Source organism: Pristiophorus japonicus, chromosome 9 (assembly GCF_044704955.1).
Source record: "Pristiophorus japonicus isolate sPriJap1 chromosome 9, sPriJap1.hap1, whole genome shotgun sequence".
Taxonomy (NCBI): domain Eukaryota; kingdom Metazoa; phylum Chordata; class Chondrichthyes; family Pristiophoridae; genus Pristiophorus; species Pristiophorus japonicus.
This window is the reverse complement of record NC_091985.1, coordinates 110,799,263-110,814,114: the sequence shown is the minus strand read 5'-3', so window position 1 is coordinate 110,814,114 and position 14,852 is coordinate 110,799,263. Positions and strand designations below refer to the sequence as shown.

At 48.4% G+C, this 14,852-nt stretch overlaps 1 protein-coding gene across 3 annotated transcripts in view; it reads right to left on the bottom strand.

Annotated features, from left to right (window-relative positions):
- Positions 1–14,852, bottom strand: part of LOC139273170 (synaptojanin-2-like) — a 222,482-nt gene that overhangs the window by 119,571 nt on the left and 88,059 nt on the right. For all 3 annotated transcript variants that reach the window (XM_070889701.1, XM_070889699.1, XM_070889700.1), the window contains one exon: positions 4,961–5,186. In XM_070889701.1, coding sequence (XP_070745802.1) covers positions 4,961–5,186 — 226 coding nt within the window. The remainder of the gene's footprint in view (positions 1–4,960; positions 5,187–14,852) is intronic.

Genomic DNA, 14,852 nt, shown 5'->3' with positions numbered 1-14,852 from the left:
AAACACCTTCACAACAACATTCAAGAAGCATAAAAACCATCAATAATAAATAAAAAATAAATAAAAAATACAACTTAAGTCCTACCTTTATAACTCGGCCCAGGAAGTCAGCGGGCCTGCCGGTGCGAGAAGCCACTCGGCTGGGGATAGGTGCGGGTGGGTGGAACACCCGGGCGGGAGAGAGAGCACAGGAAACTGGCCACACACAACACACAGCAGGCTGGGTTTGCAGAACGTGGAGGCTGCAGGAATGAACCAGGCTGCAACAGGCTGGGGGGGTGGGGGGGCAGGGGGGTGGGGAGGTGGACAGAGAAAGAAGTCACATGACTGAAGGAGGGCAGGGGGGAGAACAAAAGACCTTTGGGTGTGGTCCATATACACCTTGGGGGGAGGGAGAAGAGCAAAACTTTGCTGTGCTACCATTTTTCACCTTCTTTGACCTTTGAAAGTTTAACTTTTACTTTAAGTATGGGTGGAGCAATATTAATGCCACAAATTTTGCAATGGTTCGGCATCATTATGTTACGTAGAAGAGAATTGATTAGAGCTCATCACATCAAGATCAGAGACCGTAGGCTGCTGGGCAGGAGGCCTTACCCACCTCAGCAATTTTGAGTCAGGCGTTCGTACGTGGACCTGAGTGAGGCAGATTGTGTCAGAAGACTGCGTTTCCGCAGAGAAGTTGCCCGTGAGATCTGTGAGTTGCTGAGACCAGATTTACAGCAGAGAAGCGGCAGGTGGACTGCCTTGTCTGTTGAAGTGAGGGTTACAGCTGCACTTTCCTTCTATGCCTCAGGATCATTTCAAGCTACAACTGGAGATGTGTGCGCCATCTTTCAACATGGAATACATGTCTCCATTCGCCAGGTCACGGCTGCACTGTATGCGCAGAGGAATGACTTCATCAAGTTCCCCATGACCGCCCAAGCAAACCATGACAGGGCTGTGGGGTTCTCAAGGATCGCTGGCTTCCCAAAAGGTACAGGGCTGCAATGATTGTACCCAAATCGCCTTGTGAGCACCTGTGGAGGATGCCGAGCAGTTCAGGAATAGAAAAAGCTTCCACTCCATTAATGTGCAGCTCTTGTGTGACGACATGCATCGTACCACGTCAGTCGATGCAAGATACCCTGGCAGCACCCACGATGCATCCATCCTATGCGACAGCATTATATCTGACATGTTTGAGTAGCAGCCAGAAGGGCAGAGCTGGTTACTGGGAGACAAAGGGTACGGCCTCGCCACCTGGCTCACGACGCCCCTATGTGGAACCAGGATGGAGCTGACCATCAATACAACATGTCGCACATTACGACACGCAGCATCATAGAGAGGACCATTGGCATCTTGAAACAGCGTTTCCGATGCCTGGACCATTCCGGAGGCTGCTTGCAATATTCCCCTGAGATTGTCGGTCAGTTCACTGTTGTGTGCTGCATGCTGCATGCTGCATAACTTAGCCATCATGAGGCAGCAGCAGCTGATAGTGGAAGACGACGACCCACCTGTGGTGAGAGTGGCTGATGATAATGATTTGGGAGATGCAGGTGACGAGCAGGAGGTGGTGGAGGAAGATGATGATGAGGGTGAGGAAACCATGCAAGTGCCTGAGGCCGGAGCATGATGTCGGAGTAGGGTGGGCCATCGTGCTCCTTTAACGATTGCTCAAGCCATGCGCCAGCAGCTCATCCGTGAGGGCTCAGCGACAACTGTTCCGCATAGACATGTCTATTTTTTGCCGTTGTTCCTAAATGTTATGTTGTGTTAATGGAACATGATTCAGTTTTAATGTAAAATATATTTTATTGAAAAGTTTACAATGTACTTCACTTTAGTGTAATAAAATAATTCTTGTATCAAACTTTACTTTAATATGACTCTTTAAGATCACTTATAAACTTGCAAAGTTACAAAACTTAGAAAAAAATGTCAATTTGAAAACAGTTACAACAGTAACATCAACAAAAGCAGCAAAGAAAGGTTGCACCCATCTCTCATCCACATCTCAGTGAATGTGCACTTCTTCATGGGGGTGGGGGGGCAGGTGTTAATGGGGAGGGCGTGGCTTGGGTCTCTACAGAGGCTGGTTCAGGAATTGCAGTGGGAGTTGCAGTTGATTGGCCTGGCTGTGTTCCCTTATTGCAGCAGCTAGCTCACAAGTGCCCTCCCTAATGGCCTGTGCCATCGTTTCCACTGCCTCTGAAATTACCTCCTTCATTTCCCGTGCCATTACTGCTATTTCTCCCGACAGTCCCGTTACCTCATCACCCACCCCACTGATGGTGTGTACGAGTGATTGGGTAAGGTCATTGCTCTCCGCACCCAATGCCATCATCTGAACCACATCTGTTCCATCCTGCATCGCAGGAGAGCGTGGTTGATTTCTCCTTCCCCTCACCCTGGGTCTGCCTCACGGCACCCCTCCAGTGCGAGGTGCAGGCTGGGACGGTGGGGCCCTGGGTGTTCCATGCTGCATTCCACCAACACTTGGAGTCAAAACTTGGGAAACCATGGAATGTCACATCAGAACTTAAAGCACTATACATGGATGGGGACGGGCTGAAACCAAAGAATGTTGCACCAGAACTCATGGAAGTGTTTGGCAACGCAAAGTCCTGTACCATGGCCTCAACCATATTAAATTCAACATTCTCCCCTCCATGCCTGCCCATCCCCCCCCCGCCCCAAGTTGGTCTGGCTCGTATGCATCTGAATCTTCTTCTGGATCTTCAGGATTGGTATCAGGTTCTGCAAAATATAACAGAACAGTCAAATGGTTAGCAGCACAGGAGGGGGCAGGATGGGTGGCATGAGTACTCTCACATATAGCAGGCCAGGCAGCAGGTTGTTTTGAAGGGCCACAATGAATTTTCAGGACTTAGCCTCTTCCTCGCTTGTGGGCCCAGCTTGTGCAGTACTGATGGTTTTTCTCCAGGTAGGACCCATCAAAACAGCGACCTTCTCTTCCAAGGGTGTCAGTTGGTGCAGATTTGGCGGGCTGTTCGAGTTCTTTCCCTTTTGTTGTGGGACAATTCTTCTGCAAAGATGAAAATGCAACTTTTTAGAGAGGGTGTCTTTCTGCTGGGTGGGACATATACAGCTGGTCACATTTACAATTGCAATTGCATTGAATAAATGAAAATATTACTTACACTAACGACTTGACCAAGGTTCTGCCATTTCGTTTTACACTGGTTTCCAGATCTCGTGGTATTCACCACTGCGCAGAAATCTTCTGCAACTTGGTTCCAGCGTTTCTTCATTTCTTTGGGTGGCACTTTTGTGCGACCTCTGTTGCTGGTATTCAGCTCTTACCATCTGTTCTCAATGACATTAACTAGTATCTCCACTTCGTCATGCAAGAAATTCTTCGTTCTTGGTGCACGTTGTTGCATTGCTGTATTGAATTGACACTCAGTGATTTTTCAAAACACACAGTCCTTATTTTGCATGTAGCAATGATTTTCACCTATGCAGCACTCCTTCTGGAACTTTAGCAGCAACACAGAGCACTCACTGATTCCAGCAGCTGATTTCTTCCACAGCACTCCTTCAGGCACCAAAAATCAATCAGAAGGCTTTCCCTTTAAAAATGGCCGATTGCCAATGTTATTCCCTATTGTGCATGCGCGAACGCTCCAATGCGCATGTGCAATGCTGCCGGCACTGTTACACGTGCTGGGCCCTAGCCCCACCCCCCACTGTAATTGCCACGCCTCACCAAGCACAAGGGCAGTCGACAGAGCGGGGAGAATACGGGGATATCTTTTTGGTGTCATTTTGAGCGTAGGAAGTCAGCGCACCTCACGTAAGTGCGCCGAAAAAAACGGAGGGCCAAATTTGGGTCCTAGATAACAGCAGCGAAATGAAATTATCAGAAAAGTTCTGTACTTCTACTTTAAAGTCTCTTAGTGTTTGAAATAAATATTAAGATACCCATGTTAAGAACATTTAGAGTTAAGAGCCTAGAAATGTCGGCGCACCCAAAACAGGTGATGGGTTCATTCCCTGATCCTGAATGTCTCGCTCACCCAGACCTAGTTTAGCCCATGAGGTAGCTTCCTTGGGTGTGGCTGCCATCATGGACTATCGGCTGCTTGGAGCCATAGATAAGAGTTGTGTAAGCAGTGAGGATCAAAGATTGGGGCCCATCCAAGGAATGTGGCATGCATCCTTGCAGATATCTGCTAAAAATCTGAAATTCATATAATTTTCTTAATCGCAGTTAGTTCATGAGGGTGAAATTGATTACTGCGGGAGATCAGGAGCCATGATCATGATACAGACAGCATGTTAAATCCGTGCTGTCTGTATCATGATCCTCGCTCACTGCAGATGCCTGCTCATTAACCGGATTGCTGCATGCAGCCAGCACTACCCACGCTGGTCATTGGCTGCAAGCATTAGGAGCGATCTCGATGCTAATTAACGACAGCACCTCTTAAAGGGGAGGTGCATTGTGGTTGCATCAACCATTGGCAATCAGTTGTGAGCTGAAATGGCCTAATTTCAATTGAGCCAGTCAACTGTCCAGAATTGCCGGCGAAATCGAGACTGAAGATCAGATAAATGGATACGTGGATAAGTGTGGGCGATTGGGCCTCGGGGTGGGCGATTGGTGGCCAGGATCGGTATTGGAGGGCATTGTGGGTGACGAATGGTTGCCAGGTGAGAGGGATTGGTGGGGATTAGGGGGAAATTGGTAGTGGGGGAGGGTGGAGAAAGGGCAGCTGCAGCTGGCAGCAGCCTTGTGGATGGGAGGAGCACTCCTTCTGCTCCCAGCTCCAAAGTCAGGTAACTATGGGGTCTAATCCTACATAACAGTACTTAAGGCACAGAAATAGGCCATTCGGCCCAATAGATTCGTACCGATGTTTAGGCTCCACACGTGCCCGAGGTCGTAAAAGGCGCTATATAAATGCAAGTGTTTCATTCTTTTCTTTCTTTATGTTTAAAATACCTGTTCTGTTTCAACAAAGTTTGACACATGCCCATCGTCGTCAATTCCTCGTATGTAGAACCTGGCGCCAGCTCGTTCACAGCTGAGTCGCGAGATCAGGCATGCCTTTGCCTTCTTTTCCGTAGCATAGGCCGTGCGGATCTCTACCACACCACAGATCACCTTCAGTAGCCAATCAGAGCAGTTTACCTGGTACTGCTTGAGATGTACGTGTAAAGTCCGATTCCTATAATCAAGTTACACAGACAAACAATGAGTAGAAATTGTCTGCCATTTTTCAGAGGAAAAAAAAGATCAAGCCGATTATTCCCCTCCCCTGCTTTCAAAGACAGTTGGCACAGAACCTCATTCACTGGCATCGGCAATCACTACTCCTTCAACACATTATTACCAATAGGCAGCAAATTCCAATGCCAAATTTTAGAAATTAAATTCACTCCCCATCAAACAAGAGTCAGTAGAGGAATGTCCCATGCAAACTGCTGACAATCAATCTTAACTGGATCAGCCACATAAATACTGTGGCTGCAAGAGCAGATCAAAGGCTGGGTATTCTGTGGTGAGTCACTCACCTCAAAGCCTCCCTGATAAAGTGCGACATCCCCACCGACACCTGGGAATCCCTGGCCAAGACCGCCCAAAGTGGAGGAAGTGCATCCGGGAGGGCGCTGAGCACCTTGAGTCTCGTCGCCGAGAGTGTGCAGAAATCAAGCCAAGGCAGCGGAGAGAGCGTGCGGCAAACCAATCCCACCCACCCCTTCCCTCGACGACTATCTGTCCCACCTGTGACAGACTGTGGTTCTCGTATTGGACTGTTCAGCCACCTAAGAGCTCATTTTTAGAGTGGAAGCAAGTCTTCCTCGGTTCCGAGGGACAGCCTATGATGACTCACCTCCTGACCAACGATCCTCCAAAAGTGCGTGGGCATGTGGTCGTGCATCAATCGGGTGGTCCCGCGCAGCCACTCAGCAGCTGTTGCCGCTGGAACATACTGTGCAAGCATGGCCGCACAGCAAATTTAAAGAGACCGTGCACAAAAAAAAAATTAGAGGGACATTGCTCCTGACTCCCCAAAGCCTTTCCACCATCTACAATACACAAGTCAGGAGTGTGATGGAATACTCTCCACTTCCCTGGATGAGTGCAGCTCCGACAACACTCGAGAAGCTCAACACCATCCAGGACAAAGCAACCCGCTTGATTGGCAGCCCATCCACAACCTTCAACGTTCACTCCCTCCACCAGCGGTGCACCCTGGCTGCAGTGTGTACCATCTACAAGATGCACTGCAGCAACTTGCCACGGCTTCTTCGGCAACACCTCCCAAACCCACGATCTCTACCACCTAGAAGGACAAGGGCAGTAGGTCCATGGAAACACCACCACCTGCCAGCTCCCCTCCAAGTCACATACCATCCTGACTTGGAATTATATCGCCGTTCTTCTAAAATGGCGGTGCAGTTCCCATTAAAGGGGAGGACCTACTGCCGCTGCCGCCATGTTTTTTTTCGGCCGACTGCCATTTTGGGCAGACAATTATGCCCCCCCGGTTCGGCCGGGCCACCAACAGACAGCCTGGCACCCCCTCTTGGGTGCCAGGCCACAGGCTGGCCAAAGCCCTCTCTGGTGGCCCAATGGTCTGACCTTAAAGAATCGCACAGGCTCTCCCCTTTAGGTGAAAGGGAGTGCCGTGGTGACGCACCAGCATGATGACGTCATCAGCGCTACGCTGATGACCGACAGCAGCAGACTCTACACCCGCCCCCAACTTCCGCCCCTCTAGACTGCGAACTTCTGCTTACCGACTTCCAGTCCGCCGAGAAAAAAAGCCAAAGAGCGGAATTTCACTCATGAGGCCACTGCATCCACCACACTGGTAAAAAAACCCAGCAGAAACAAGGTAGTGCACTCCGTTTCCAGCGGTGGGCAATTTTGGCCCCAAAAAATCTGCAAAGGGATATAGACAGGCTAAGTGAGTGGGCAAAAATTTGGCAGGTGGAGTATAATGTGGGAAAATGTGAGGTTATCCACTTTGGTAGGAAGAATAGAAAAGCAATATATTACTGAAATGTAGAGAGACTACAGAATGCTGCGGTACAGAGGGATCTGGGTGTCCTCGTACATGAAACGCAAAAGGTTAGTATGCAGGTACAGCAAGTAGTTAGGAAGGCAAATTAAATGTTGGCCTTTATTGCAAGGGGGATGGAGTATAAAAGCAGGGAAGTCTTGCTACAGCTGTACAGGGCATTGGTGAGACCACACCTGGAGTACTGCGTACAGTTTTAGTCCCCTTATTTAAGAAGGGATATACTTGCATTGGAGGATCACTAGGTTGATTCCTGGAATGAAGGGATTGTCTCATGAAGAATGGTTGAGCAGGTTAGGCCTGTACATATTGGAGTTTAAGTGATCTTATTGAAACATGTAAGATTCTGAGCAGGTTTGATAGGGTAGATGCTGAGAGGATGTTTCCCCTCGTGGGGGAATCTAGAACTAGGTGGAATAGTTTCAGAATAAGGGGTCGCCCATTTAAAACGATGAGGAGGAATTTCTTCTCTCAGAGGGTTGTGAATCTTTGGAATTCTCTACACCAGAGAGCTGTAGAAACTAAGACAGTGAATATATTCAAGGCTCAGATAGACAGATTCTTGAACTACAGGAGAGTCAAGGGTTATGGGAAACAGGCAGAAAAGTGGAGTTGAGGCCAAGATCAGATCAGCCATCAGATCTTATTGAATGGCAGAGCAGGCTCGTGGGGAAAATGGCCTACTCCTGCTCCTATTTCTTATGTTCTTACACAAAGGTGAGGTTACAGACCTCCCCTGTAATCATCCATTATTACTTCAAAATCAAAAGCTACATCACAGTATTTTCAACATTTTCCTCAACACAGCAAGGGCAGCCTTTGTCTATTGCAAGTATAGAAATGTAGAGATGACATGCTGAATAAAAACTTTCATTCTAGATGTGTATTAACATTTTTGTTCAAGAATTTTGAATTTCAAATGAACTGCAATTTCTCTAATAATATCTCCACATGGTAAAATGGGCAGACACATAGCAGGTGAAATTTAATGCAGTGAAATGAGATGTAATGAGATTTTAGAAAGAAGAAGAGGCAATATCAATTAAATTATACAATTTTAGAGGAGGTGCAGGAGCAGAGAGACCTGGGGATTCACATACATAAATCTTTGAAGGTGGCAGGACATGTTGATAAGGCTGCTGAAAGAATTACGAGATCCTGGGCTTTACAAATATAGGTAGAGAGTACAAAAGCAAGGAAAGTATGGTAAACCTTTTTAAATCACTGGTTAGGTCTCAGCTACAGTATTGTGTCCAATTCTGAGCACCACACATTAGACACGAGAGGGTGCAGAATGGTACAGGGGTGAAGCATTTCAGTTATGTGGAGACACGAGAAACTGGGATTGTTCTCCTTAGAGCAAAGAAGGTTAAGGGGAGATTTAATAGAGGTGTTCAAAATAGTGGTTTTGAAAGAGTGTCTGAGGAGAAACTGATTCCACTGGCAGGAGGGTCGTAACCAAAGGACACAGATTTAAGATAATTGGCAAAAAATCCAGGGAGGAAATGAGGTGATTTCTTTTTAATGCAGCGAGTTGTTGTGATCTGGAATGCATTACCTGAAAGGGTGGTGGAAGCAGATTCAATAGCAACTTTCAAAAGGGAATTAGGCATATACATAAAAAGGAAAAAGGGCTATGGAGAAAGAGCTGGGGAGTGGGACTCATTGGACAGCTCTTTCAAAGAGCTAGCACAGGCACGATGGGCCGAATGGCTGTTTTCTGTGGTCTATGATTCTGTGAAAAACAGGAGGGGAACCCAAGGACATCATTTTGGCTCCGCTCTTCCGCTTGAGTTGCAAGGTTAAAGTTAAGTGCAATGGGACCAAGTTTCGGCCTGAGTTGCTGCTGTTTTTTTTGGAGCAACTGGTTTAGAATAGAGTATCTTAGAAATTGCAATTCTCGGCATTTGGTTTGCTCCAGTTCTAGTCAGTTAAAACAGTTTCAGTTTGGAACAGATTTTATTTTTCAAAAGGGGGCGAGTCCAGCCACTTACGCCCGTTTTGAAAGTTTAGGCAGTGAAAACTTACTCCAAACTAACTTAGAATGGAGTAAGTGTAGATTTTTGTACGCTCAGAAAAACCTTGCCTACACTTAGAAAATCAAGCGTAGGTTACAAATCAGGCATAGGGAATGGGGGGGGGGGTTTAAAGGGTAGTTTACAAACATTAAACACTTCAGTTTTACAAATAAAGAGCCATCATCAATAATAAATGATAAATACATCAATAAATCAACCAATAAATCAATCAAAAAAAATTAATTCAAATTTTTTTTTTTTTAAATCAATAAATAAATAAATTTCTACTCACCGACTGCAGCACCGGGAACCCTCCAACAGCGTGCTGGGACGGGGCCCCCCCAGTGTGTGTCTCTCTCTCTGTCTGTCTGTGTGTCAGTGTCTGTGTCTATATGTTTCTGACAGCGAGGGGTGGGGGAGAGGAGAGGGAGGGATGGGGGGAGAGGAGAGGTGGGGGAGGGAGGACTGGGGGGAGAGGAGAGGTGGGGGGAGGGAGGAGTGGGGGGGAGGGAGGGGTGGGGGGGAGAGGAGAGGTGGGGGGAGGGAGGGGTGGGGGGGAGAGGAGAGGGGGGGGGGGAGAGGAGAGGGGGGGGAGAGGAGAGGTGGGGGGAGGGAGGGGTGGGGAGAAGGAGGGAGGGGTGGGGAGAGGCAGGAAGAAGTGGGGAGAGGGGGGGGGGGAGAGGGAGGGGGAGGGGAGAGGGAGGGAGGGGGAGGGGAGAGGGAGGGAGGGAGGGGGAGGGGAGAGGGAGGGAGGGGGAGGGGAGAGGGAGGGAGGGGGAGGGGAGAGGGAGGGAGGGGGAGGGGAGAGGGAGGGAGGGGGAGGGGAGAGGGAGGAGGCTGAACGGGACCGGCGGATGTGAAGAAGCCGGGCCCAAGACTTCGGGCGGGGCCCACCCCAGCAAGATGCCAGGCGGGCACCGCCGAAGGAAGAGTGAGCGGAGCGGAGTTAAAGATAGGTGGCCGGGGGAAGCCGGAGCCGGTGGGGGGGGGGGGTGTGTGTGTGTGTCGTTGGAGTCGGAGCGGGAGCAGGAGTGGGGGGTTGTTGGAACGGGAGCTGGGGGGGGGGGGGGGGGGGGCGGTCGTCGGAGCGGGAGCTGGGATGGGGCGTTGAGAGAGTCAGCTGAACAGGGGAGGAAGCTGGAGCCAGAGCAGGAGCTGAACGAGGGAGGTGCAAGCTTGATCCTCGCAGCCCCAGTGAGCCCATTCGGCCAGGGCTAGGGGCTGCGTGCTTCGAGCTCCTCCCACACAGTTTCGGGCGCCTGGAGCTACTACACATGCGCGCCCACTGTGCAGAGGTCCCGGCATGGATTTCAGCGCAGGGACCTGGCTCCACCCCCCACAGCTCGTGCTGCGCTGCGCCGAGCTCCAAAGGACCTGCAGGGAGCCGGAGAATCTGCAGGTATTTTTTAGGCGCACTTTCAGGTGCGAAAAATGGGCGTCCAGATCAGGGCTGCGCCGTTTTAGGCACGGCCCGAAACTTGGGCCCAAATAACTACATGAATACTGCAGGCAGAAAGGTAAAGAATTATCCGTTATCAGCTATCAAAGAACTGTAATCCCATTGGTTTGCTGGAATGCCCACACTGGGCAGCAAGAATGTGATTATGCTCCACCTTTAACATGAACTGAGTTAGCAGCAGTGTCATATCAGTCTTTTTCAGAATTCAGATTTGGTGATGGGAAACAGCATTGGTGACCAACAGCAGAGACATGGAGAGAGAAAGTGCATTGGGAAAAGATGGAGCATCAGGAGCTCGCTCGGGAAGAGAAGCAGCAACGGGGACTCACTTGAGAAGAGTGTATTGAGATTCACTCAGAGAACAGCAGCTTTTGGGGCACACTTGAGGGAATGGAGCAGTTTTTGGAATCAGACATCCCCTCACCTGCTGACACTGAAAGCTACCCATTTACACTGCACGTGGATGTCGGAAGCAACAGGCAAGATAAAACATGTGCGGCACGTGTCTTTCCCCACTTATGCTAACCTCGATAATGCTAACTTGCTTGCACTCTGTGCAGCATCCCTTTCAAACTTACCTCGGCCACTGACTGGAGACTGTCTTGAAACAAACAAAATACCAAAATGTGTGCACACACATTATTCATGCACACAACAGCAAGCATCGTACCTACACATGCGTGGTACAGTTTTAATCTCAGTGCAGTAGGGAGCGTTCTTCTGAGGTTGGAACTCTTTAGTTTCCATTCATGCAAGTTTGATAATCAATTATTTCTATTCACTGGAAAAAAATCTCTCGGATACCATTCCCATGCATCCAAATGAAAGAAAGCTCATCAGTTGTAACCTTACCTACACCGAGAGTATTATTTACACGCCAGTTTCTCCTTTAGTCATTCAACATGTACAGAGCTGTCGTGTGTATTTCAATTTCAGCCTACATTAAATTAATTACCTTCATTACCTTTACTAATGCAGGCTTCTCTAATGTTGCATTGACCTCACAGCACTGCTGGCAATGGCAGCCTACCCTTCATCGATACAGCTGTGAATTAAGTGACATGCTGCAAACAGCTTCCAGCAGCATGGATAGAGGTATCTATCCACCCACCCCCCCTGCGACACACTCAGCCAGCCCACCACCCATTCAGGTCGAACACGCGGGCCCCAATAATAACTCTGTGGTGTTTTCGGAGCGGGGGGGGGGCGCGAGCGGTGCAATATCGGGTGCAAAACCCGGAAGTCTCAGCGTATCGGATTGTGCAATTTCAACGGGTCACCTCATTATGGGGCAGAATTTCCGACATCCTGGCACACATGACTCCTGCGGATGTCCCAACGTGCACGCGCTGCGCGTCACAGGGAGAGGAGGCCTGTGGATTGGGAGTTCCAGCGTGCGCAGCAGCTTCAGGTAAGTGCGCATTTTATTTCTATTTTTTATTGATTTGCCCGTGGGAAGCCCTCCTCGGAATTTCTGCCCCTATAATTTTACTTCCATGTTTGGCGTATCCAGTGCGCGACAGCGGGCGTGGTGAGGATCCTCATAACGCGATCTCAACTGAAGCATTTAAAGGGCCAATCCAAGGATGGATTGTGGAGGAGTTAGGAGTTGCAGCAAATGGCAGAAGTATTGTGATTGATTCAGGACGGTCACGGGCTGCACCAAGTTTTAACAATGCATCGCTTAATGTACTGCCAGGTGCAGTGAGAAGCCGGAGAGAGATACCCTTCCCCAGCAATGAGGGGAAGAAGCCTTGCTGCAATGAAGTGGGCGTGGCTGCAGGTGGCCCAGGAGGTCAGCAGCAGGAGAATTGTACCACACTCCTGGCTTCAGTGCAGGAATCACTTTAATGACCTAAACAGTCAGAAAAGGGGAGTACAGTTACACGTTCATGCTGCAGAGGAGGAGTGTGATATTCTGGATGAAATAAATATAGAGAGGGGGGAAGTATGAAGGGGTTTAGCAGCTTTGAAAGTAAATATGTCCCCAGGTCCAGATGAAATGCATCCCAGGTTGTTGAGCGAAGTAGAAGAGGAAATAGCAGAGGCCTTGACTATCATTTTCCAATCCTCTTTGGATATGGGCATGGTGCCAGAGGATTGGAGGACTGCTAATGTAGTACCCTGTGTTTAAGAAGGGAAAAAGGGACAGGCCGAGTAATTACTGGCCCGTCAGCCTAACGTTAGTGGTGGGAAAATTATTGGAAAAAATCCTGAAAGACAGGATAAATCTGCATTTGGATAGGCAAGGATTAATTAGGGACAGTCAGCACGGATTTATTAAGGGAAGATCGTGTTTGACTAACCTGATTTAATTTTTTGAGGAGGTAACCAAGAGGGTCGATGAGGGTAGTGCGTACGATGTCGTATATATGGACTTTAGCAAGACTTTTGATAAGGTCCCACATGGTAGACTGGTCGTGAAGGTTAAAGCCCATGGGATTCAGGGCAAAGTGGCAAGTTGGATCCAAAATTGGTTGGAGGTAGGAATCAAAGGGTAATGATTGATGAATGTTTGTGTGACTGGAAGAATGTTTCCAGTGGGGTTCCACGGGGCTCAGTACTGGGTCCCTTGCTTTTTGTAGCATATATCAACGATTTAGATTTGAATATAGGAAGTATGATTAAGAAGTTTGCAGTCGACACTAAAATTGGCTGTGTGGTTGAGAATGAAGAGGAAAGTCATGGGCTGCAGGAGGATATCAATCTACTGGTCAGGTGGGCAGAGCAGTGGCAAATGGAATTTAATTCAGAGAATTATGAGGTGATGCACTTTGGGAGGGCTAATAAGGAAAGGGTATACACATTAAGCGGTAGGCCACTTAATAGTGTAGATGAACAAAGGGATTTTGGAGTGCTTGTCCACAGATCCCTGAAAGTAGCAGGCCAGGTGGATAAGGTGGTTAAGAAGGCACACGGAATGCTTGCCTTTATTGGCCAAGGCATAGAATATAAGAACAGGGAGGTTATGCTTAAATTGTATAATACTTTGGTTAGGCCACAGCTGGAGTACTGCGTGCAATTCTGGTCGCTGTATTATAGGAAGGACGTGATTGCACTAGAGAGGGTGCAGAGGAAATTTACTAGGATGCTGCCTGGAATGGAGAATATTAGTTATGAGGACAGATTGGATAGGCTGGGTTTGTTCTCATTGGAACAGAGGAGGTTGGGAGGAGACCTCATCGAGGTGCACAAAATATGGAGGGGCCTGGACATAGTGGATAGTAAGGGTCTATTTCCATTGGTGGAGGGGACTATTACGAGGGGGCATAGTTTTAAGGTGGTTGGTGGAAGGTTTAGAGGGGATTTGAGGTGGGGGCTTTTTTACGCAGAGGGTTATGGGGATCTGCAACTCGCTGCCTGGAAAAGTGGTGGATGCAGAAACCCTCACGGCTTTTAAGAGATGGTTGGATGGGCACTTAAACTGCCATAATCTGCAGGGTTACGGACCTAGAGCTGGTAATTGGGTTAAGACTAGATGGCCTTTTGTTGGAAGGCACAGATATAATGGTAAGTACTGCAGGGAATAGAATACGGCCAGGGTGATCTCCTGGACTAGTTTCAATCACCTGGATGGGTTGAAGAGGAATTTTCCCAGATTTTTTCTCCCTAAATTAGCCTGGGTTTTTAATCTGGTTTTTGCCTCTCCCAGGAGATCACATGGCTCCAGTTGGGGTTGGAGTGTAGATGTTTTTAGTATAAGGGGTGTCGTGTGAGGCGGACTGGTTGGGCTGGGTGCTCTTTGCCTTTCCATTACCGTTCATAGGTTTATATGTAACCTTTAGGGCTGCTGACCAAGGGTCGTGCGGCTCTTTGTCGGCCGGTGCAGACACGATGGGCCAAAATGGCCTCCTTCTGCGCTGTAAATTTCTGTTTCTGTTTACCTTTATCCTACTGTGCACATCACTTTTCCTTCTCAAGCCTACTCCATCATATTACTCCTCACACCCACATACCTTGAAAGTGTACCCGTCATTCTCATTTTATGCACTTCCTCATATTCCCATCTATCCACTCACCACTGTCACTCACCCACATCTTTATGCAATTTGATGCCTCTCCCTGATTGAACACATGCCATTACAATCACTCATAGGTCTATTCTTTACCCTGTTGCAGAAGAGAGCACAGACAAAAGGGAGAGGAACAAAGGGACCTGAAGGTATCAGGAAAGGTCGATAAGGTGGTTAAGAAGGCATATGGAATACTTGCCTTTATTAGCAGAGATGGGGGGTTATGCTTGAACTGTATAAAACACTAGTTAGGCCACAGAGTATTGTGTGCAGTTCTGGTTACCACGTTACAGGAAAGATGTGATTACACTAGAGA